The 25,527-nt window shown below is 44.8% G+C and overlaps 1 protein-coding gene across 1 annotated transcript in view; it reads right to left on the reverse strand.

Moving 5' to 3' along the window:
* Window positions 1-25,527, reverse strand: part of CCDC175 (coiled-coil domain containing 175) — a 77,152-nt gene that overhangs the window by 13,754 nt on the left and 37,871 nt on the right. Inside the window, exons 12-14 of the mRNA XM_084836048.1 lie at window positions 23,839-23,974; window positions 20,205-20,336; window positions 18,059-18,197 (exon numbers count right to left, since the gene is read on the reverse strand). Of these exons, the coding sequence (XP_084692174.1) occupies window positions 18,059-18,197; window positions 20,205-20,336; window positions 23,839-23,974 (407 nt within the window). The remainder of the gene's footprint in view (window positions 1-18,058; window positions 18,198-20,204; window positions 20,337-23,838; window positions 23,975-25,527) is intronic.

Raw genomic sequence — 25,527 nt, forward strand, 5'->3', positions numbered from 1 at the left:
TTTCTTTTCGCTTCCCTTCTTTGCTCAGCTACTTGTAAAGCCTCCTCAGACAGCCACTTGGCTTTCTTGCATTTCTTTTTCTTTGGGATGGATTGAGTTGCTGCCTCCTGAACAATGTTACAGACCTCCGCCCATAGTTCCTCAGGCACTCTGTCTATCAGGTCTAATCCCTTAAATCTATTCCTCACCTCCACTGTATATTCATCAGGGATATGATTTAGGTCATACCTGAATGGTTTAGTGGTTTTCCCTACATTCTTCAATTTAAGCTGAAATTTTGCAACAAGAAGCTCATGAACTGAGGCTGAATTTATGGATAAACCTTTGCATGAGCTATTTGCTTTACCATCTGATTTTTTACTTGATATTGAGCATGCATATCATGTTCCTGGTTCAATACGTGGCACTTAAGGGACTATGGAAGGACAAGACTCTCCAGTGGTGGTGACCTGCAAGGTGTGTGCAATGTTTGTTTTCTTGTCTAAGAACAACATGGCCTACACCTGCAGCAAGGGCAAGTTGATCATGCTGCTAGAAGAAAAAGTAAGTGGACTGGAGCGGCGACTGTCGACCCTCCGGGGAATAAGAGAACACGAAGAGTTCTTGGACAGAATGAGGGAACTACAGTAGCAAAGTGAAGACCAGAAGCTTGAAGAGCAACAGCAAGATGAGGCAGAAGTGGGAAATGCTGAGGTGAAGAAAAATGGAGTAGAGGATACTCCCTGGAAAAGGGTGACAGGAGAAGAATAACTAGACGTCACTCTGCACCAGTGGAAGCAGTGGAGCTGTGGAACTGATTCCAGGTACTTGAGGATGAGACTGGAGGACAGCCTGCAGAGGAAGAATCACAGGGGAACCTGCATGAGAGTGAGCAAGAGGCTGCAGGTCAGCCAAGCAGAGGCGATGAAACCAAGGCCTACAGCTACAAGAAGAGAAGAGTAGTAGTAATGGGAGACTCCTTGCTGTGTGGGATTGAGACCCAAGTATGTCGTGAAGACCCGTGGACTCGCCAGGTATGTTGTCTCCCGGAAGGACAGATTAGAGACGTGACTGAAAGGTTGCCTGCACTCATAAAGCCCACTGACAAGTACCTCTTTCTTCTCATCCATGTGGGAACAAATGATACCACCAAGCGGAGCTATGAAGAAATCACATCAGACTTTGAAGCTTTGGGAAGGCAACTCAAGAACTTTGGGGCCCAGATAGTTTTCTCACCCATCCTTCCAGTAGTTAGAAGAGGGATAGAAAGGGAATGAAAAATACTCCAGGTGAATGACTGGCTATGAAGGTGGGCCGACGAGAGAGATTTGGATTCTGGGACCATGGGCTATACTTCCTGGAAGATGGGCTGTTGGCAAGGGACGGGTTGCACCTCACAAAGGCTGGGAAGAATGTGTTTGGCCACAGCATGAAGAACTTCATCAGGAGGGCTTTAAACTGAATTGTACGGGGAAAGGAGATGTAAAGTTGGGGGTAACAATGGATATAGGCGCATGCACTGCAACAGAGAGAACAGCTCTAATAGCGCCGAATAATAGTCTTCAGACACATGTAGGAAGAAAGCCAGACTATGAAGCACATGGGCTTCGATGTCTATATACTAATGCCCAGAGTATGGGAAACAAACAGAACAAACTTGAACTCTTAATACAAGAGGGAAATTATGACTTGATAGGTATCACCGAGACTTGGTGGGATGACTCTCATGACTGAAATACAGCAATTGAAGGATATAACTTGTTCAAAAAGAACAGGAGGAACAGAAAGGGAGGTGGGGTTGCACTGTATTGGAAAAATACATATCTCTGCACAGAAATACAGGAGGATGAGCTTGGCAGCCCCATCGAGAGCATCTGGATCAAAATAAATGGAGCAAAGAATAGAAGGAACCTGGTGGTCAGAGTCTACTACCGGCCACCCAATCAAGGAGAAGACGAGGATGAAACTTTTGAAAAGCAAATAGCCAATGTTTCAAGGAAGCATGATGTCGTAGTAATGGGGGATTTCAATTTCCCCGATATTTGTTGGGAGACAAATTCTGCAAAACATGGCCCCTCCAGGAAATTCCTGACTTGTGTGGCGGATAACTTCCTCCTACAGAAAGTAGAGGAAGGAACTAGAGGATTGGCTATCCTTGACTTGATGCTAACCAACAGAGATGACTTAGTGGATCAAGTAGCAGTTACAGGAACTCTGGGGGGAAACGACCATGTTGTACTTGAGTTCTTGGTTCTAAGGGAAGCAAAAGCCGAGTGTAGTCAAATGCGTACCCTGGATTTTAGGAAAGCTGATTTTAATAAACTCAGAACAATGATCAGTAAGGTCCCATGGCAAGTGACTCTAACGAGAAAAGGAGTCCAAGATGGGTGGGAGCTTTTAAAAAAGAAAATTCTCAAGGCACAATTACAAACAATTCCAATAAAAAGGTGGAAGACAACAGAAGAAGCCAATGTGGCTTCACAAAAAGCTTAGAGATGACCTGAAAACAAGAAGGCCAAGTAACAAAGGAAGAGTACAGGCAGGTAGCACAGAAATGCAAGGATGGCGTCAGGAAGGCTAAAGCTGAGAACGAGCTGAGGTTAGCAAGGGATGCTAAAAACAACAAAAAAAGCTTTCTTCAGCTACGTACATAGTAAAAGACAGAGGACATAAATGGTTGTTCAGCTATTAAATAAGGATGGCAAAATTATAACAGATGACAAAGAAAAGGCAGACGTGCTCAATTCCTACTTTGGCTCAGTCTTCTCCCAAAAGAGGGTCTATGAGCCCCCTGGCAAAGGTGAAGTACAGGCTGAAGGGGCAGGATTGCAGCTTGAGATTGATAGGCATAAGGTCAAGGAACACCTAATTACTTTGAGTGAGTTCAAATCTCCAGGGCCAGATGAACTGCATCCTAGAGTCATAAAGGAACTGGCAGAAGAACTCTCAGAACCGCTGTCTATTCTCTTTGAGAAATCATGGCAGACGGGTGAAGTGCCAGGGGACTGGAGGAGGGCCAATGTTGTCCCTATCTTCAGAAAGGGTGAAAAGGAGGAACCTGGGAACTACAGACCAGTCAGTATGAGATCCATCCCTGGGAAAATTCTGGAGCAGATGATAAAGCAATCCATCTGGAAACACCTTGAAAATAATGCAGTGATTACTCGAAGCCAACATGGATTTGTCAAAAACAAATCCTGCCAGACGAATCTGATCTCATTTTTTGATCAAGTAACCTCCCTTGTGGACCGTGGGAACGCTGTAGACATACTATACCTCGACTTCAGCAAAGCTTTCAACAAAGTGCCCCATGATATCCTGATAAGCAAACTAGCTCAAAATGGGCTAGATGAAACAATGATCAGGTGGATCCACAGTTAGCTACAGAATCGGACTCAAAGAGTGCTTATCAATGGGACCTTCTCAAACTGGGGAGAGGTAACAAGTGGGGTACCACAGGGCTCAGTCCTGGGCCCAGTGCTCTTCAACATTTTTATGAATGACTTGGAGGAGGAGGTGCAGGGAATGCTGATCAAATTTGCAGATGACACAAAATTGGGCGGGATAGCTAATACTTTGGAAGACAGAAACAAAATTCAAAGTGATCTTGATAGACTGGAACGCTGGGCAGAAAACAACAGAATGACATTTAATAGGGATAAATGCCAAGTTCTGCACCTAGGAAAAAGAAACCAAATGCACAGTTACAAGATGGGGGATACGTGGCTCAACAACACTACAAGCAAGAAGGATCTTGGAATTGTTGTCGATCACAAGCTGAATATGTGCCAACCATGTGATGTGGCTGCAAAAAAGGCCAATGCTCTTTTGGGCTGCATTAATAGAAGCATAGCTTCCAAATCCCAGGAAGTACTAGTTTCCCTCTACTCAGCACTGGTTAGGCCTCATCTGGAGTACTGTGTCCAGTTCTGGGCACCGCATTTTAAGAAGGATGCAGACAAACTGGAGAGGGTTCAGGGGACGGCAACAAAGATGATCAGGGGACTGGAAACAAAACCCTATGAAGAGAGACTGAAAGAACTGGGCATGTTTAGCCTTGAGAAGAGAAGACTGAGGGGAGATATGATAGAGCTCTTCAAGTACTTGAAAGGTTGTCACAGAGAAGAAGGCCAGGATCTCTTCTCGATCATCCCAGAGTGCAGGACACGGAATAATGGGCTCAAGTGACAGGAAGCCAGATTCCGGCTGAACATCAGGAAAAACGTCCTGACTGTCAGAGCAATACGACAATGGAACCAATGACCTAGGGAGGTGGTGGGCTCTCCCACACTGGGGGCGTTCAAGACGAGGCTGGACATCTGTCAGGGATGCTGTGACTTGGATTCCTGCATTGAGCAGGGGGTTGGACTCGATGGCCTTGTAGGCCTCTTCCAACCCTACTATTCTATGATTCTATGACTTTTGGGACTGTTAGTGTTCAATTTTCATGAGTCTCTATAAAAATTATCTTATGCATTTGGCAAGAGAATGAGGTGAGCTTCGGTGAGCACCAGCAAATGACAAGATCGTGCTCTTTCCGCTGACAGAAGGCAATTCACCAAGGCGAGAAGTTTGGCAAAGCAAATTAATCTGCAACATCATATTAAATATCCGGCTACATTTTGCATTCTTTTTAAAGGCCAGATTAAAGATTTTTGGATCCTGATGTTGCAGAATCATTTTTAATTGGTATTAAAATTAAAACAAGGGAACCATCTCTCAGCCTCCTGAGTTGGAACTTAGCCATCTTTACTGTTCTTTTGAAGTGCTGTTTGGGCTATAGCTGATAAGTTGTCTAGGCAGTATGCCAGAGTAAATGTTTGCATATTTTTGTTTTCTTTCTCTTTTTGTGTTATATTGTAATAAAATGCCTATTTGTATGAGTATGTATGTGTACACATATGTATTTTTAGATATATTACTGAAAATATACAAATGATTTGCTTTTGTTTTTTACTTTTTATCTTCTGTGTAAACTTTTTTCTTTTGATTATTATTATTAATATTTTTATGGAATTATTATTATTATTAATAATTGATTATTATTATTAATAATAATAATTGAGAGCCAGTGTGGTGTAGTGGCAAGAGTGTTGGACTGGGAGCTGGGAGATCTGGGTTCTAGTCCCCACTCAGCCATGGAAGCTCACTGGGTGACTTTGGGCCAGTCACACACTCTCAGCCCAACCTACCTCACAGGGTTGTTGTTGTGAGGATAAAATGGAGAGGAGGAGGATAATGTAAGCCGCCTTGGGTTCCTTGCAAGAGGAAAAAAGGCGGGATATAAATGCAATAATAAATAAATAATAAATAAATTATTACTATTTCTTGTTGGTTAAACCTTTAATGTTTATTAATACGCGTTAACTGAATGGTAACATATGGCCAATGGAAATAGATTGTTTGCTCCTGTTCCTTTGCTATAAGACTGAGGTTATGATATTGAAAAATAAGGTTTACTGTTTGTGGTATAGCGGATTGAAGATTTAATAATACTTGCAATGTCTGGAAGAATGCTGTATAGGTATAACCTGCAATTGGATATATATTTGGATATTTGGTTTGTTCTTATTGAAGTTTAATATAATCCTTTTTTTTCTTTTTTCTTTTTTTTCTTCCTTCTTTGCTATCCTCCCTTTTTTCTTTTCCCCAGAATACTGTAATGTTGGAAACTGAAGATTCTGATTATGTTGCTGGTAGTTCAGTTATAAAAATAAAATAAAAAAAGATTAAAAAAAGATTTCATAATTTCTATATATTTCTATATATTTCTATATATTCATAATTTCCATATAGTGATGTGGGTTTTCCAGAAACATTTTAACTGGAAAATTTTCCGGAAAATTTTCCAATACAAATTAGACTAATTTGCATAGGGTCACTTGCATTGGAACATTTTCAGTTTGCATCAGAAAATCACTAGATAGTGATCTAATTTAGCATGTTTACTAAAGACAAGTAAAATCAACAAAACTAATAAAGTACCCCATGTTAATTTTTTGTCTCAATACACCACAAGTATGTGACCTGAAATATTTGAGGGGGGGATTAAAACACACTTGATATGATTTAACTGTTATATTATGTAGACATTCTTTTTTTAAAAAGACAATAGCACATGTATTTATTTACAACATTTATATATCACTCCACATCTAAACAGATTCCAGAGTGGTGAACAATTAACAGATAAAAAGAATAAAAGCACCATATTAAAACATATAAAGAATAAAACAGCATTTTAAAAGTTTTTTAAAACAGAATACAATAAAAAGCCATGGCTGGCCAATCAAGGAAGGGTTCTTGAAATAAAGATGCCTCCAGCAGGCCCTGAAAACAATACAATGTTGGTGCCTGCCTGACCTCCAGAGGCAGGGGTTCCACACAAAGGGAGCCACCACACTGAAGGCTATACTCTGGTTGGACCCTAATCGGGCAATAGGTCCATGTGGAACCACCAGGAGCATCTCATCTGATGACTTCAGTGACTGGGCAGGTTGACAAGGGAGAAGGTGGTCTCTCAAGTACATATAGTACATACAGTCAGGGCCAGAAATATTGGAACAAGGATAACTGTTTTGGCAGTTGGCCTCTGTACACCACCACATTGAAGTTGAAAGGAAACACACCCAGATGAGAGCGAAGTCAGGACTTTCAGCTGTAATGCAAGGGGTTTGACAAAAGTGGGGCACTAACCATTCAGGAAGTACAGCCAGTGCCATACACACACCCCCATCGTTGGTGGCTCATAAGTAATGGAACAAACCAACATCATTTCAAACTTAAGGATCACCTTTAATACCTGGATGAAAATCCTTTGCAGTCAATGACTGCCTGAAGTCTGGAACCCATGCACATGACCAAATGCTGAGTTTCCTCCCTTGAGATGCTTTGCCGCCAGGCCTTTACTGCAGCTGCCTTCAGCTGCTGCTTGTTTGTGGGTCTTTCTGCCTTCAGTCCCCTTCATGGATCACTGCCTTGTTGTGGCGAAGGGGCTTGCGTAACTCAGTGAAGCCATAAGCTATGCCGTGCAGGGCCACCCAAGATGGACAGGTCATGGCAGAGAGTTCTGACAAAATGTGGTCCACTGGAGAAGGAAATGGCAACCCACTCCAGTATTCTTGCCAAGAAAACCCCATGGAACGTATCACAAGGCTAAAAGATATGACGCCGGAAGATGAGCCCCTCAGGTCGGAAGGTGTCCAATATGCTACTGGGGAAGAGCAGAGGGTATTTCCAAGTAGCGCCAGAAAGAGTGAAGCGGCTGGGCCAAAGCCGAAAGGACACTCAGCTGTGGATGTGTCTGGCGGTGAAAAGAAAATCCGATGCTGTAAAGAACAATATTGTTTAGGAACCTGGAATGTCAGATCAATGAATCAAGGTAAGCTGGAGGTGGTCAAACATGAGATGGCAAGATTGAACATCGACATCTTGGGAATCAGCTAACTAAAATGGACAGGCATGGGCGAATTTAATTCAGGTGACCATCATATCTACTATTGTGGGCAAGAATCCCTTAGAAGAAATGGAGTAGCACTTATAGTCAACAAAAGGGTGGGAAAAGCAGTACTGGGGTACAATCTTAAAAATGATAGAATGATCTCAGTACGAATCCAAGGCAAACCATTCAACATCACAGTAATTCAAGTCTATGCCCCAACCACTGAGGCTGAAGAAGCTGAGGTTGATCGGTTCTATGAAGACCTACAACACCTTCTAGAACTAACACCAAAAAAAGATGTCCTCTTCATCATAGGGGATTGGAATGCTAAAGTAGGAAGTCAAGAAATCACCAGGATAACAGGCAGGCATGGCCTTGGTGTACAAAATGAAGCAGGACAAAAGCTAATAGAGTTTTGCCAAGAGAACACGCTGATCATAGCAAACACTCTTTTCCAACAGCACAAGAGGCGACTCTACACATGGACGTCACCAGATTGTCAATATCGAAATCAGATTGATTATGTCCTTTGCAGCCAAAGATGGAGAAGCTCCATACAGTCAGTAAAAACAAGACCTGGAGCTGACTGTGGCTCAGATCATGAGCTGCTTCTTGCAAAATTTCGGCTGAAATTGAAGAATGTCGGGAAAACCACTAAACCGTTCAGGTATGACCTAAATGATATCCCTGATGAATATACAGTGGAGGTGAGGAATAGATTTCAGGGATTAGACCTGATAGACAGAGTGCCTGAGGAACTATGGACGGAGGTCCGTAACATTGTTCAGGAGGCAGCAACGAAATCCATCCCAAAGAAAAAGAAATGCAAGAAAGCAAAGTGGCTGTCTGATGAGGCTTTACAAGTAGCTGAGCAAAGAAGGGAAGCTAAAAGCAAAGGAGAAAGGGGAAGATATACCCAACTGAATGCAGAGTTCCAGAGAATAGCAAGGAGAGACAAGAAGGCCTTCTTAAATGAACAATGCAAAGAAATCGAGGAAAACAACAGAATGGGAAAGACTAGAGATCTCTTCAAGAAAATTGGAGATCTCAAGGGAACGTTTTGTGCAAAGACGGGCATGATAAAGGACAAAGAAGGCAGGGACCTAACAGAAGCAGATGAGATTAAGAAGAGGTGGCAAGAATACACAGAAGAACTATATAGGAAAGATCTGAATGTCCCTGATAGCCATGATAGTGCGGTCACTGAACTTGAGCCGGACATCCTAGAGAGTGAAGTCAAGTGGGCCTTAGGAAGCATTAGTAACAACAAAGCTAGCGGAGATGACAGTATTCCAGCCGAGCTATTTAAAATCCTAAAAGGTGATGCTGTTAAAGTGCTGCATTCAATATGCCAACAAATCTGGAACACTCAACAGTGGCCACAAGACTGGAAAAGGTCAGTTTACATTCCAATTCCAAAGAAGGGCAATGCCTGCCAAAGAGTGTTCAAACTACCGCACAATTGCGCTCATTTCACATGCCAGCAAGGTGATGCTCAAAATCCTACAAGCTGTATGTGAACCGAGAACTACCGGAAGTACAAGCTGGGTTTCGAAGAGGCAGAGGAACTAGAGATCAAATCGCCAACATTCGCTGCATCATGGAGAAAGCAAGAGAATTCCAGAAAAACGTCTATTTCTGCTTCATTGACTACGCTAAAGCCTTTGATTGTGTGGATCACAACAAACTGTGGCAAATTCTGAAAGTGATGGGAGTACCAGACCACCTTACCTGTCTCCTGAGAAACCTGTACGAGGGTCAAGAAGCAACAGTAAGAACCAGAGATGGAACAACCGATTGGTTCAAAATTGGGAAAGGAGTACGACAAGGCTGCATATTGTCACCCTGCTTATTTAACTTATATGCAGAGTACATCATGAGAAATGCCGGGTTGGATGAATCAGAGGTCGGAATTAAGATTGCCGGGAGAATTATCAACAACCTCCGATATGCAGACGATACCACCCTAATGGCAGAAAGCGAAGAGGATCTCAAGAGCCTCTTGTTGAGGGTGAAAGAGGAGAGTGCAAAAGCTGGTTTGAAACTCAACATTAAAAAAACTAAGATCATGTCATCTGGCCCTATCACTTCCTGGCATATAGAAGGGGAAGAAATGGAAGCAGTGACAGATTTTACTTTCTTGGGCTCCAAGATCACCGCAGACGGTGACTGTAGCCATGAAATTAAAAGACGCTTGCTCCTTGGGAGGAAAGCTATGGCCAACCTAGACAGCATAGTAAGAAGCAGAGACATCACCTTGCCGACAAAGGTCCGTCTAATGAAAGCTATGGTTTTCCCAGTAGTAATGTATGGCTGTGAGAGCTGGACTATAAGGAAGGCTGAGCGCCGAAGAATTGATGCTTTCGAACTGTGGTGCTGGAGAAGACTCTTACGAGTCCCCTGGACTGCAAGGAGGTCAAATCAGTCCATCCTAAAGGAAATCAACCCTGACTGCTCATTGGAAGGACAGATACTGAAGCTGAAGCTCCAATATTTTGGCCACCTAATGCGAAGAGAAAACTCCCTGGAAAAGACCCTGATGCTGGGAAAGACTGAAGGCAAAAGGAGAAGGGGACCGCAGAGGATGAGATGGCTAGATAGCATCACAGATGCAATGAATATGAACTTGAGCACGCTCCGGGAGAGAGCGCAGGACAGGAAGGCCTGGCGTGCTATGGTCCATGGGGTCACGAAGAGTCGGACACAACTGAACGACTGAACAACAACAACAACAACAACAACTGCCTTCAGTCTTGTCTTCAGTAAGTGAAAAGCATGCTCTATTGGGTGGAGATCAGGTGACTGACTTGGCCATTGAAGAACATCCCACTTCTTTGCCTTGAAAACTCTTGGGTAGCTTTTGCTGTATGTTTGGGGTCATTATCCATCTGCAATATGAAGCGGTGTCCTATCAGTTTGGCAGCATTCGGCTGAATCTGAGCAGAAAGTATAGCCCTATACACGTCAGAATTCATCCTGCTGCTTTTATCAGCAGTCAGGTCATCAATAAACACCAGTGACCCAGTTCCATTGGCAGCCATATGTGCCCATGCCATAACACTGCCTCCACCATGATTGACAGATGATGTGGTATGCTTTGGATCATGAGCTGTTCCGTTCCTTCTCCATACTTTTCTCTTCCCATCATTCTGGTACAAGTTAATCTTGGTTTCATCAGTCCAAAGAATCTTATTCCAGAACGGGGCAGGCTTTTTTAGGTGTTTGTTGGCAAAGTCTAATCTGGCCTGTCTGTTCTTGAGCGTTACCAGTGGTTTGCACTTTGTTGTGAAGCCTCTGTATTTACATTCATAAAGCCGCCTCTTGACTGTAGAAGTTGACAGTGACATGCCTACCTCCGCAAGAGCGTTCTTGACCTGGCTAGATGTTGTGAAAGGGTTCCTCTTCACAATGAGCAGCATTCTGCGGTCATCCGCTTTAGTTGTCTTCCGTGGTCTTCCAGGCCTTTTGCTGTTGCTGACCTTGCCAGTTAATTCCTTCTTTTTCAGGATGTTCCAAACTGTTGTACTGGCCACTCCCACTGTTTTTGCTCTCTCTCTGATGGGTTTATTTTGTTTCCTCAGCCTAATGATGGCCTCCTTCACTCGCATGGGCACCTCTTTGGACCTCATGTTGGGCGTTCCAGTGAACAGCTACCAAATGCAAATGTAACACTCAGAACCACCTCCAGGCCTTTTATCTATTTGATTGGTCATGGGGCACCCAGGAAACAGGCCACACCTGGCCACGCAGCTGCTTGTCAGCCATTCGTTCCATCACTTATGAGCCACCAACAATGGGTGTGTGTGTATGCCACTGGCTGTCCTTCCTGAATGGTTAGTGCCCCACTTTTGCCAAACCCCTTGCATTACAGCTGAAAGTCCTGACTTCGCTCTCATCTGGGTGTGTTTCCTTTCAACTTCAATGTGGTGGTGTACAGAGGCCAACTGCCAAAACAGTTATCCTTGTCCCAATATTTCTGGCCCTGACTGTACTTCCCTCATTGTTTAAATGTAAGAAAGAAATGTGAGTACTGAAAACTGCTGACACACTAATTCAGCGTTCCCCAACCTGGTGCCTTCCAGATGTGTTGGACTACAACTCACAGCATCCTTCAGTCAACATGAAGGGCACCAGGTTGGGGAAGGCTGCACTAATTAATTTAAGCAACTGAAAGATCTATGCGTGATATGCTGAGAACCGCTCATCTATTTCAACACAGTTCAACTCTCTTCTGCGCTACAGTTGTTGGAGCACATTCAGGTTCACTGTAACTACTTTATAGTTCTATTCACAGAAACGTATTCGTATTTCATTGACATATATGTATTCTGTCACACATACCTGCTAGGGACAATTGCCTGAAAAACATTAATTACAACTTGCCAAGCTTGCCTAATATTGTATTTGCAGCTGACATCCAGTCATTGTTACAGATGAACTTATGAAATGGAAAATTTTCCATGGAAAAATAAAGCACTGGCAATTTTTCTGCCTTCATCATTGTAGATCACTAAAATAATTTAAGATTAAAAGGTAAAAGGCCTGGAAAAATAAAAAAGAGTCTTCACATGGTACCAAAAAGTGCCTCTCCAGAGAGGGTGTTTCAAACTCGGATCACCGCCACTGAAGAGGCCCTCTCTAGTAGTTGCCCACCTCATTTCATTTGGCATGGGCAGCCTTCAAAAAAGATCTCGGCGTCCAAGTAGGGGATCCTTCAAGGTGGTGGTGATCCATTAGGTAACCTGGACCAAAGCCATTTGGGGTTTTTGAGGTTAAAAACAGCACTTTCACTTGGGCCTGGAAACAGACTGGAACCCAGTGCAGATATAAAGCACTGGCATAATGTAGTTACAACTGTCCAGTCCCTGTTAGCAATCTTGTTGCCCTATTTAGGACTATTTTTAGATCTCTGACAGAAGCCAATGAGCTTTTCTACATAAAGCTTTTAATCCACCACTTTACCAAAGCTTCTGCTTCTAGATTCTTTGTGAGATTAAGATCGGCTCCTTCACATGCATTTTTCCCCAGGATTTTTCTTTTTATGCCTTTCTATATGTTCCAGTACACAACCACTAGATGGCACTGTTGGTATAGCGGAATTGTGCAAATATATTAGGCGTGCACGAAAGTCACTTACCTGGTCTCGCAGCTTGCTTCGCGGTGGGGGGGAGGCGCTTCGCTGCTCCCCCCGAAGTTCAGGCCAGGGGGGGGGAAGGCTTCCCTCCTCGCCCGGCCGAAATTCAGGACGGGGGGGAGGCTTCCCGCCTCGCCCGGCCGAAATTCAGGCCGGGGAGAAGCGCCCCGTCTCCCCAGCCGCGAACTTCAAAAGAAAAAAAAAAACGCCCCTGTGATAGGCTACGTAACAATTAACGTAGCCTATCACGGCTAGATCTGCAAAGTCAGCCGTGATAGGCTATGTTAATCGTCATGTAGCCTATCACGGGTGACTTTGAAGAAAAAAAAAAAAGCGCGTACGCAAATGGCGGCCGCCATAGGGAGCCGCCATTCGCATTCCTTATTTGGTCCCTGTAGTCTACGTAAAGATTTACGTAGACTACGGCGAAAATAAGGGCAACGCTATTTGCGTTGTCCTTATTTTCGCCGTAGTCTACGTAAATCTTTACGTAGACTACCCGGGCCCAAATAAGGAACGCAAATGGCGGCGCCCATGGGCGCCGCCATTTGCATACGCGCTTCCTCCCCCCCCAAAAGCCACCCGTGATAGGCTACGTAACAATTTACGTAGCCTATCATGGCTGACTTTGTAAATCTAGCCGTGATAGGCTACGTAAATCATTACGTAGCCTATCACGTGTGTGCGTTTTTTTGTTTTAAACTTTACTTTTGTATTTCGCGGCCGGGGAGATGGGGCGCTTCTCCCCAGCCTGAATTTCGGCTGGGCGAGGCGGGACGCCTCCACCCCCCGGCCTGAATTTCGGCTGGGCGAGGTGGGGCGCCTCCCCCCCCGGCCTGAACTTCGGGGGGAGCAGCGAAGCGCCTCCCCCCCACCGCGAAGCAAGCTGCGAGACCAGGTAAGGGTAGCCACCACCGTTTGCATCCCTGCAGTCAGCCGTGATAGGCTACGTAAATGTTTACACAGCCTATCATGGCTGACTTAAAAAAACAACAACAACGTGCGTACGCAAATGGCGGCCGTCATTTGCATTCCTTATTTTGGCACATTCCTTATTTTGGCATGGACGCTACGCTATTTGCGTTCCCCTTATTTTTGCAGTCTTAGTCTACGTAAATGTTTATGTAGACTAAGACGTGCCAAAATAAGGAATGCAAATGGCGGCGGCCATGGCCGCCGCCATTTGCGTACGCATGTTGTTGTTTTTTAAAAGTCAGGCATGATAGGCTACATAAACATTTACGTAGCCTATCACATTTTTGTTTTTTTTTTAAACTGGAAATGGTGGCGGCGGCCGGTCAGAAGACTGGCCGCCGCCACTGCCAGAGCCGCCGCCAGAGCCGCCGCCGCCAGGAAGATCTGCCCAAGGTAAGTCTCGCCCCGGGGGGGTGGGGGGGCAGGCCATTCCGCCACCGATTTCAGGGGGCCAAATGCGCTGGCATTCGGCCTCCCCGAGATCCATGGCGGAATTTTCGTACATCCCTAAAATATATAGGGTTTCATGCCCTATATATTCACAGAAATACTAGACTTCCATTAAGAAAAAAACATGATAATGGTTGCAAAGAACAGGAGAGGCCTGGAGGATGACACTGTCATATAAAACACTTGCAAAATACTATGAGTGAGGAATCACAAGCGCATAATAAATACCTCATGTAAAAAGGCTCAACGTATTAAGGGGTGCAAAAGTGTTTCATTACATAGGTTCAGACATTCCAACACCATCTTAATGCTCACATCTTGAGAATGGCTTTAGACCTTAATGTTTTCTATAACCACCTATAAGTCTAGATTGTCCTGTTTTAAGGCAGCAGGGTCCATGGACTGTGTCAGGGGTGCCTATGCGCATAGGCAGTGGCAGACTAGCTCAGATTCCGAAGAGGAACCGCAAAACGTGGGGAAGGAACTTTCCCAGACTCTTCCAGACAGGGAGAGACAGACTCCTCAGGTGCCTCTCTGGGCAGATTCAGTGCCTGGGGAATCTGAGCTCAGGTCAGACTCCTCAGGTTTCAATAGTCCAGCTGGACCGAGAGGGCCTCTCTTCACACACCCCCGTGAGGGATAGCGAACAGGGAGAGGTGGGGCTTGGAGAGCCTGAATTCTTAGATGCCAGGTGCCGACGCAGAGCCAAGAGAGATGCCAGGGGCGGGGCTTAGGCAATCTGCCCGATTGGCCTGATGGGAACAGCTACACGTAGAGGCCTCATGAGACAGAGGGAGATCTTCCCCTTAAGTTAGGATAACCTGCCCGCCTTTTCTCAAATGGTGGCAACTTTCAACTTTTGTAGCTTCCTTTTGAACTCCCTGAAGGCATTTCCGTTGTAGACTGTGAGTTACTGACAATTTGCATCTGTATGACCCATTGAAGTAACAGGATTAAAGAGCTGTGGATAGAAGCCTCTTGTCTGTGTTTTGATTTGGCATTTGAAGTTCAGCAGGGACAAAAGGGAATCTTGACAGACTGCTAGGAAGAGTTTCATGAAAAAAAAAGGTGAACTGGAAAGTTTTCCACTGCCCTAAAAATTGAGTTTTGATTAAGCGTGTTTATTTAATTTACACTTAGTAGACAAAACTAAAAAAATTATTAATATTTACATCATATTATGTCCTGTCTTCCAATGGGTTTCTGGGCACAATTCAAAGCGGAGGTTCTGACTTATGAAGTCCTCCATGACTGGGGTCAGGGTCCCTTAAGGACGGTTTCCAGGGATGGCCTTAGGGGTGGGTGAGCTGGGCTCCAGGCCCGGCATGGTCATTTTAAAAGGATTTTTCTTTCTTTAAAAACAGTGTTGCTTTAAACAAATAGTTTATCACTCAGGTACACCTAAGACAGCCTTCTTTTGGGAAGCCCCTAGGAAGAGGAAGTGTTTTGGCTTTCTGCTTCATTGACTACGCTAAAGCCTTTGATTGTGTGGATCACAACAAACTCTGGCAAATTCTGAAAGAGTTGGGAGTACCAGACCACCTTACCTGTCTCCTGGGAAACCTGTACGAGCGTCAAGAAGCAACAGTAAGAACCGGACATGGAACAACCGATTGGTTCAAAATTGGGAAAGGAGTATAACAAGGCTGCATATTGTCACCCTGCTTATTTAACTTATATGCAGAGTACATCATGAGAAACACCGGGTTGGATGAATCACAGGTCGGAATTCAGATTGCCGGGAGAATTATCAACAACCTCAGATATGCAGACGATACCACCCTAATGGCAGAAAGCGAAGAGGATCTAAAGAGCCTCTTGTTGAGGATGAAAGTGGAGAGTGCAAAAGCTGGTTTGAAACTCAACATTAAAAAAACTAAGATCATGGCATCTGGCCCCATCACTTCCTGGCATATAGAAGGGGAAGAAATGGAAGCAGTGACAGATTTCATTTTCTTGGGCTCCATGATCACCGCAGATGGTGACTGTAGCCATGAAATTAATAGACGCTTGCTCCTTGGGAGGAAAGCTATAGCAAACCTAGACAGTCTAGTAAGAAGCAGAGACATCACCTTGCCGACAAAGATTCGTATAATCAAAGCTATGGTTTTCCCAGTAGTAACGTATGGCTGTGAGAGCTGGACTATAAGGAAGGCTGAGCGCCAAAGAATTGATGCCTTTGAACTGTGGTGCTGGAAAAGACTCTTACGAGTCTTTCCCCCTGGACTGCAAGGAGGTCAAATCAGTCAATCCTAAAGGAAATCAACCCTGAGTGCTCATTGGAAGGACAGATATTGAAGCTGAAGCTCAAATATTTTGGCCACCTAATGCAAAAACTCCCTGGAAAAGACCCTGATTCTGGGAAAGATTGAAGGCAAAAGGAAAAGGGGACAGCAGAGGATGAAATGGCTAGATAGCATCACCGATGCCATGGATATGAACCTGAGCACATTCTGGGAGAGAGCGGAGGATAGGAAGGCCTGGCGTGCTATGATCCATGGGGTCATGAAGAGTCGGATATGACTTAACGACTGAACAACAACAACAAAACAGAGACGGAGGATTTCAATTTAAAAAGAATACCCACACACAAGGTGGTGAGCACAATTCATTTTTTTTTAAAAAAACGTACATATTATCGGAATATACTGCGTTTTTATTTATGAAAATTTCGCAACTCTCTGCAGACGAAAAAAAGCCGAATGACTGTTGGCTCCGCACATTCACGTTGTTGCTCTGACAATGTGAACGTGCAACTCCACCTAGGGCATAATGGAAGACCTAACAGGGGCCCACCCCATCACGAGTCTTTTTTATAGATGCTGCCACCAGGTAACCTTTGCACAAGGTTCGTAGGGGATTGTAGGGGACTTCACAGGCAGGGTGTGGGTGTGTTTGCAGGCAAATAGGCTTCTGGGCCTTAGCGTAGTCCCAATGGGACCTGAACTTTGGGAAGGGCCAAGATTTAAACTGATTTTTTAAAAGGAGTAATTTGTTTTACCCCAGTCCATCCCAAATTGAGCCATGGTGGGGGAGCACACCAACCTTTAATTGTGTTTCAGGTGATGGATTAAAGCTTGGCTTTGTAGAAAAGCTTTTGGTGGTTACGGTGCTGCTGCATTTTTAAAAAATTGATGTTTTTATTGACGTATGTTTTTATGGTGGTTTACTCTAGTTAGGCTGTAGCCCTATACACACTTACCTGGGAATAAGTCCCATTGACCTCAGTAGGCTTACATCTGAGTAAACATGGAGAGGATTGCACTGTTATAGTTGTTTTTATTGTGTTTTCATGGTGTTACGAACTGCTCTGAGAACTCATTTGAGTTATAAGTGGTATAACCATCTTGAAAATAAAATATAAATAATCCCCCCACTTCGCAGGAAGCTGCTTTATACCAGATCAGACTACTTGTCCATCTAGCCCAGGGGTGGGCAACACGTGTCCTCCCCTCCATGCCTTGGATTAAAAACACACACACACACACGCACACAAAGAAAATGGTGCTTTGTAGCAGCTACAGAACGCTAAAAGTGGTCAAATTTAGCTTATTTGCAAGTTAAAATTGTCTGTTTTAGTGCTCCGTAGCCACTATGAAGTGCTAAAAGGTCGAATTTAGCTTGATAACAAGCTAAATTTAACCCACTTAGGGCTACAAAGTGGTTTGCCACTGAATTTCAGCAGCAAACTGGTGATATTTTTCTCCGTGTAATCCGCAAGGGGGTTGATGGGTTTATCCATGAGGCAAAAATGGCCCCCAGACCTCCTGCAGACCTCCTAAATTCCACCTCTGATCGAGCCCAAGTACTGTCTCCTCTGGTAGCAGCGCTTCAGGGTCTCCGGCTGATCATTTTAATGGGAGATGGTGGGTCTGCACCTGTGACTTCAGCATTCAGAGCATGAGCTCTGGCCCTTGCTATGCATGTTATTGTGTACGAAGGGGTAGGAGGAGGAAATATGGTAGAGCCTCATTGTCCTACATTCCCACCCACCCCCAGACTCATGACCACTCTGTGATGTCATGGAATGTATAGGAAGGAGAAGAAGTTGCTGTCCATGGAAACCATTCCAGGCATACCCAGATAGACGTCCTGCTGGCTGCTGTAGCCAGTACTCATTTCCTCTAATTCCATTTGCATTTTCTCTAAGAGCGGGCGATTCACTTTTAGCTCTTCTTCCATTTCTTCCATTCGTTTTATTTTAGCATTATATTCTTCCTTTAGAGAAAACAAAGCCATGAACAATGTATTAATAAGAAAGCAATGGGCTTGGTAACGATCTGATCCAGTGGCAGAATGCACAACTCCAGCCCTCTAAATCCAGTGTATGGAAGCAATGTCTCCTCCCCACTTGCACACTGCAGATCTTTGTACTCATCAGCCATGGCAAGAAAGCATAGGTCCAATGCGCACCCTAGATACCCTTCCCCTCTTTTGATTTCAAGAGGAAAAAACTCCCCCAAACCAAGGTCTTAAAACAAATGTTTTCTGGTTAAGAGTGCAGTTGTTTTTGGCTCAGCCCTCTACCTCTACCTAGCTTTGCTCTCCTTCCTACTCTTCCCCCGCCCCCAGTTCTCCTCTGTCTTTATTATTTTGTACTCCGTTTTAGTTAGGGATCCAAGGAAATACACAGCCTCGTGTTTCCCCACCAAACTTTTCCCTAAGGGAGCCTTGCACCGCATAACGCTTAAGGGAACTGTGGGATTCCACTTGTCCCAGCCGCCTATTGCAAACAACTGAATCAATCCCCATGGCTTGGTACCAAAGGCAAACCCCTGATACTAAACCCCACCCCCCCACCTCCTTGAAGAAAAATATCCCCTTGCCCCCTTCGTTCTAGGACAGGTAATTTTACACTGTGAATATCTCTTCTTACTTTGCTTCTGTTTCCTTTTAACCTCTCTAACTTTCCAAGCAAGTTAGCCATGCTGCTCACAGCAAAACTTTGCTTATGCCCTGACTCCTTTCTCTAACTCATTTGGGATTTCCATGTGTCTATTTGACATCTATTGCTCCCCACTCCTTATTTGGCATTAATATCTTCCCGCCCCAACCTCCTCTCCGTAGAACCAAGCCCGCTGTCTCCAATCCAGTTTGAATGCTGCCCACATGCATACCTTTTATGTTTTTGTAATGAACTGCATGTCTGATTATTCTAAGCTTTGTTTTGGGTGTGTGTTGGCCACCTAATGCGAAGAGAAAACTCCCTGGAAAAGACCCTGATGCTGGGAAAGACTGAAGGCAAAAGGAGAAGGGGACGGCAGAGGATGAGATGGCTAGATAGCATCACGGATGCAATGAATATGAACTTGAGCACGCTCTGGGAGAGAGCGCAGGACAGGAAGGCCTGGCATGCTATGGTCCATGGGGTCACGAAGAGTCGGACACGACTGAACAACAAAATTTGTGTTCATTACTCACTCGGGCATCCCAATTTCTACTCTGGTGGGCCGTGGCTTCCATCTAATGACCCTTAATGTGTGTTGTCCATGTGCATTTGCATGATCAAATACACTTAGGGCCCCCAATCTTTGAGGCTCCAAGTCTCCACCACCCTGCTGGGATGCTGCAAGCAGGGCGGTAAGAGCAACGGAAGCAATTTTTGCCTCTACATTCTCCTTTTCCAAATTTTTCTTCTAGACAGGCCTTTGAACCCATCTAGACAAGACACATAGCTGGGGGCTGGGCTGGAGCAGCCATAGGATTTCTCGTATCCCAGGCCCTCCTCTCCTTGCTCTGCCCACCAGAATGCCCCCTTTGTTCAGTTATTTCTCTGGCTTGTCAGGGGAGAAACAAGCCAGAGGTCCAGGTTTGCAGGTCACACTAAACAAACCACAGACCAAAGCAGTGGGAGTGATCAGGCAGTGTGCATGAGCACACTTATCATGACATGCAAATCAGGTCTTCTGTCACCACGTGTTCCCGCTTGCAGCAGAGTGGTCACACTGCTCATAAATAACCTGGCTAATCGTGATGTTTGAACCCTCCCACAATGTGTTTGACTGCAAAGCTTATATAAATAATTAAATATAAAAAGTTAAAAGTGGCTCCACACATATCAAAGGCAGTTTTCAGAGGTAGAGGCTACGTAACTGAGCTGTTTCTCTCCTAGAGCCACTGCAACTGGGCTGGCTGCAAAGCCGAATAAACACAACAATACATTTAGGCAGCCTAACAGAACAAGTCACATATGTCAAGGCTTTATTAAAAAGAAGGATGTTTTACCTCAAGCTTCTTGATTTCTGCCTCCAGGCTAGTATCACGTTTGTTATACTGAGCTTTTTTTTTAAGTAGCTTTTCAGTGAGGAGCTTAACCACCTGCTCAGCCTTTATTATTTCTTTCTTGAGCTGTTCATTCTAGTCAAAGGATATATGAGAGGGGAGAAGGCTGTAACTCAGTGGTAGAGTAAATGTTTTGCAAGCAGAAGGTCCCAGGTTCAATCCCCAGCATCTCCAAGTAGGGCAGGAAAGAATCCTGTCTGAAACCCTGGAGAGACGCTGCTGCCTCAGTCTCAACAACACTGGGCTAGATGGACCCATTGTCTGACTCAGTATAAGGCAGTTTCCTGTGTTCCTATGCGACAACAGCAGGGCTAAGTGTTTAAACACAAGACTGCTCCAATCTGTGTGGGGAGTTCACTGTAAAGTTGCTGAAGTGACACATGAGTGGTGAGTGCAGAACCCCACTCCCTCCTTAACTCCTTGTAGCCCTATCTCAAATAACTTTTTGCAGCCAATCAGACTGGGTACTGAAGACTCAGCTGAGAAGAAAAGACCTGGGGGCACAAAGTGTGGAAAGGTAAGCTGCAGGAGGGGGGAGAGTTCAACACTCCTGACCCACGCACCCCTTTCGCTGCATAAAAAACAGATGCCCTATCCACCTCGGTCTATGCCAGGGGCAAGCTTTTTTACAGCCCGCACCTCTGCACACAGCAAAAAAGGAGCAATTTCTCTTTAAGACAACATGCACGGAACACACTCCTTCTTTTAAAGCAACCTCATGTTCCCTGGAGGCGATTTTTTCAAGAATGTTTTGGCTGAAGCAGGGAGGAGTACAGGCGACAGAGAACTGACCCCTGGAAGTTGCTCATCCCTGGTTTAAGCAATGGAATAGATCTGTGTTTAAACACGATTTGTGTTTGGTTTGGCCCTAGCAAGTCATCTGAGATGAAGAAATCTGGATGATAATCCATTTGCATCTGGCCATGAGAAAGAGAGAGAGAGAGAGAGAGAGAGAGAGAGGCTGGGTTCACACGTCACACTAACCCATGGTGGGTGGCAAGCTATGCTGGGTAGGTAGTTATGCAAACAACCTACTCTGCTCCATTCAGACACTCAGGCAAACAAGCTACACAGAGTAGTTTATTACACACACCCCTTCACCCCTCCTCCTCCTGTAGTCCTTCCACCCAGCTGGGCAGGTATCCCAGCTTCCTTCACGGCAGGAATAGAGATTGCTTGAGAGGAGCAGAGTGGTGGCAGCGTTTTTGGTCACTTTTGCGGAGCAGCTCTGTAGGCAGTCTCCATAACCCAGATGTGATAAACACACTAATCCACCGTATGTAAAATAACCCTTACTGTAGACCATGGGTTCTAAGGGGGGCTTATTTGGGGGAAATAACCCATGGAGTGGGGGCGGGGGGAACGGGACATCCCACAAGCGACACATGAACCCATAATGGGTTATTCCGGTAAATAAACCATCTGGTTAGTGTGTTGTGTGAACCCAGCCAAAGTCATGTTCAACCTGTTCTGGAAGGGGTTGCACTTCTCCTAAAGGATCAAGTTTCAAGGAGATTCAGGACAGATAAAAGTACTTCTTCACACAGCGCATACTTAACCTATGGAATTCGCTACCACAACATGTAGTGATGGCCACTAATTTGGATGGCTTTAAAAGGGGGGTTGGACAAATTCCTGGAGGAGAAGGCTATCAATGGCTATTAGTCTTGATGGCTATGTGCTACCTCCAGTACCAGAGGCAGTGAGCCTATATACTCCAGTTGCTGGGGAACATGGGTGGGAGGGCGCTGTTGCGCTCATGCCCTGCTTATGGATTCCTGGTCGACAGCTGGTTGGCCACTGTGTGAACAGAATGCTGGAACAGATGGACCTTTGGTCTGATCCAGCATGGATCTTCTTGTGTTCTTAAGTTGGTAGTTTGGGGGTGCTTATAGATCCACCTTTGTCACTAGAGGCACAAGCGTCTTCTGTGGCATGGAGTGCCTTTTACTAGCTTAGGCCTGTACACCAGCTATGAACCTACCTGGATAGAGACAGCCTAGCTTCAGTGATCTATGCCCTGATAACCTCCTGATTAGATTATTGCAATGAGTTGTATGTCAGGTTGCCCTTGAATACCATCCAGAAATTTGAGTTAGTAGACAATATGACAGCTAGGGCACCAACTGAAACTAGGAGTCATAATGACATTATGCCAGTATTGTACCATCTTCATTGATACTCATTTCATTTCCCAGTTCATCTTGATTCCCAATTTAAGGTGCTGATGCTAACCAAAAAATCCTTCATGGCTTGGGACCACAGTATCTAAAGGACCACCTCATGCCATATGTTCCTGCCCATGATCTGAGATCATCATCTGAGGTCCTGCTCCAAGCGTCCCCACATACTGAGATTCCATGGCTGGCTATTCATGAGCAGGCCTTTTCTGTGGTGGCCCCTCAAATTGTGGAATGCCCTCCCTAGAGAGGTTTGCCTGGCGCCCACTTTGCTGACTTTTTGGCACCAGGCAAAGACCTTTTTATACTCCCATGCCTTTTAAAAGAAGGTTTAACTGCTGCTTGTTTTATTTTTATGTTTAATGCCACATTTTAAAATAATATTTCCCGTGTTTTAGCTGCTTGGATATTTCTCTCTTCTTTAAAACATCTTTTTAATTATTATTGCTACTTTTAAAACTTATTTTAATGTGTATTATCATTGCTTTATTGTATTTATTTTTATTACGGACATCACTCTGGAGCTTTGGCTACACGGTAGCTCATAAAATGAATGAATAATAAACACCCTATTTTAGGGCTTTATGCTTTCTACTGCTAGCAGGAGAACCACTGGCTGGAGAACGGCCAGCAGTAACTTTACATCTGCAAAGCTTTCCATGGGTACAGTGGAGACCTCTGCCACAGTGGAGCTGGGGGGGCCCATGCCATAAGCTCATCTCTGTTGGCAGAAGCCAGCAGAGGATCACTTCCGCCAGATCCTACCCCTCTCCAATGAGCATCGTGGGGAAGGTGGTGGTGTTAGGACTGCACCATAAAAGTACTATATCAGGGCCGCGGTGGCTTAGTGGTTAAGATGCTGAACTGCAGACTGGAAGGTTGGCAGGTCAGCAGTTCGAGACCCGAGTGCCGCGTGACGGAGTGAGCTCCCGTCTTCAGTCCCAGCTCCTGCCAACCTGGCAGTTCGAAAGCAAGAAATTGCAAGTAGATAAATAGGTACCGCCTTGGCGGGAAAGGCAACAACGTTCCGTGCACCTCGGTGTTCAGTCATGCCGGCCACATGACCACGGAAGCGTCTTCGGACAGCGCTGGCTCTTCGGCTTAGAAACGGGGATGAGCACCGCACCTTAGAGTAGGACACGACTGGTTGGGGACACCTTTACCTTTTTATAAAAGTACTAATTATTAAGCACCCACTTGGAGTGGTGGCAGCAATAATTACAATTCTGTACATTTGCGTGTGCATGTGTGTGAGTGTAGCATTTGTTAAATATTAACCAGGGTACCATCTGATGGCGGTAGAAACTGCTTAAACCCTGCTTGGCTCTGGCATCTCACTTCATGTTCAAAAGGCTATGGCAACCTGAATTGGTTTCAGTCACATAGTGGATACATACCTGGTTTGTTAACATATTAAGAAGCCTTTTACCAGCCTCAGTCCTTTCCAATGAACTTCTCAGAAACTCCTCATGGTCAGTTATCATTTTGTGATACTGTGTTGAAATGTCATTAAGCTGTTCCTGAAGCACAGATCTAGCAGTTAAGGGGGGGAAACCCATATATTAGCCACCACGGACTGCCAAGTGTTAAGCTGTACAATCAGTGAAAACAGGCAGGGGGCTGAGTCTGTCCTCTTTGCACAAAGAGGTGTATCCTATCTAATGATGATAACGATGATGGCGATAATGATAACAATCTAACAGTTGCATGACATAACGCAAATGCTCAAAGTGCTTAACATGTATCATCGGCCTTCCCGAATGGCCAATGGCCATGTCAGCTGGGAATTATGGGAGCTGCAGCGCAGCACATCTGGAGGGGCACCCAGGTTCGGGGAGGCTGACATGCATTAACTTAGATATCAAGACCACTTTCTGTAAATAAGGAAGCTAAAGAGACAAGGTTTTAACGTGATTTCCAAAAGTACAACACCAAACAGAAATGGGACATTTCTTGAGATAAATGAGAATACAGAGCTGTTCCCTGGGACTGCAGACTCTGGCCTCATCCATCGGCCAGAGAATCAAGGGCTGCTGGGAGGCTGCACCTCCTGCCTCCCAGGAAGGACAGTATGGCAAGGGGGGACCAACCTAGCCCAATACATTGGTCAGCAGTGTATTTGCTTTCTTTCCCTTCCTCCCTTCAAATCCCTTTTCCTTTTGGGAAAGGTCTTTTAGACCTAAAGTCTTTTAGATTGTAAGCCTGAGGGCAGGGGCTGTCTTAGTATTAACCTTCATAAGCCACTCTGGAAGCCTTTTTCAGCTGAAGAGTGGGGTAAAAATGCTCTAAATAAATAAATACTATGGCATGCCTGGAGGCAATCCAGTTGGTTTTTAAATGGGCACTTCAGTGGTCTCTACCAGCCATGGCTACTATAAAATCAACAACAGCATGAATGCATGGCAAAGAGCACTGCAAGAGCAAAGAGGGTAAGAAAGCTTTAAAATCAAATCAGGGACAACCCTGACGATGAGAGACAAAGACAACTCTAACAATGAAGTTGGTACTCTTCCTACATCTGTATCTTTTCACTCATAGTCATTCACTTCCATAGTCAAACAGCCATTGTTGCCTTTCCCTCATGAATGGAAAAGATTCCCATTTACAATTTGGTAGAATGGTGGGGGCCCAATGCATCAAACCAAAAACCCATTAAATGCCCATAATATTTTTACTCCTGAAATGGGAGTAAAAGAAAATGGGAGCACTGCCTCGTTACACCGTGCACATGATTTCAGATGTGATCATATGCACTGTAATATCTCAGATCTGCTTTGTTCAGACCTCAGTTGGAGTACTGGGCCCAGTTCTGGGCACTGCAATTTAAGAAGGAAAGAGTCCTGAGCAGGGTGATGAAGATGGTGAGGAACCTGCAGGCTATGTCCTATGAGGAAAGTTGGGTATGTTTAGTCTGGAGAAGAGATGATTAAGAGGAAATATTTGAAGGGTTGTCATAAAGATGGAGCAAATTTTTTTCTGCTGCTCCAGAGGGCAGGATCCAAACAAACCAGTTCAAATTACAAGAAATGGTTTTTCAACTAAACATTAGGAAGAACTTCCTGATGGAATGAATTGATTTTCCTGAG

Source organism: Heloderma suspectum, chromosome 1, assembly GCF_057233095.1.
Source record: "Heloderma suspectum isolate Gila_16-S chromosome 1, 16-S_ref, whole genome shotgun sequence".
Classification (NCBI taxonomy): Eukaryota; Metazoa; Chordata; class Lepidosauria; order Squamata; family Helodermatidae; genus Heloderma; species Heloderma suspectum.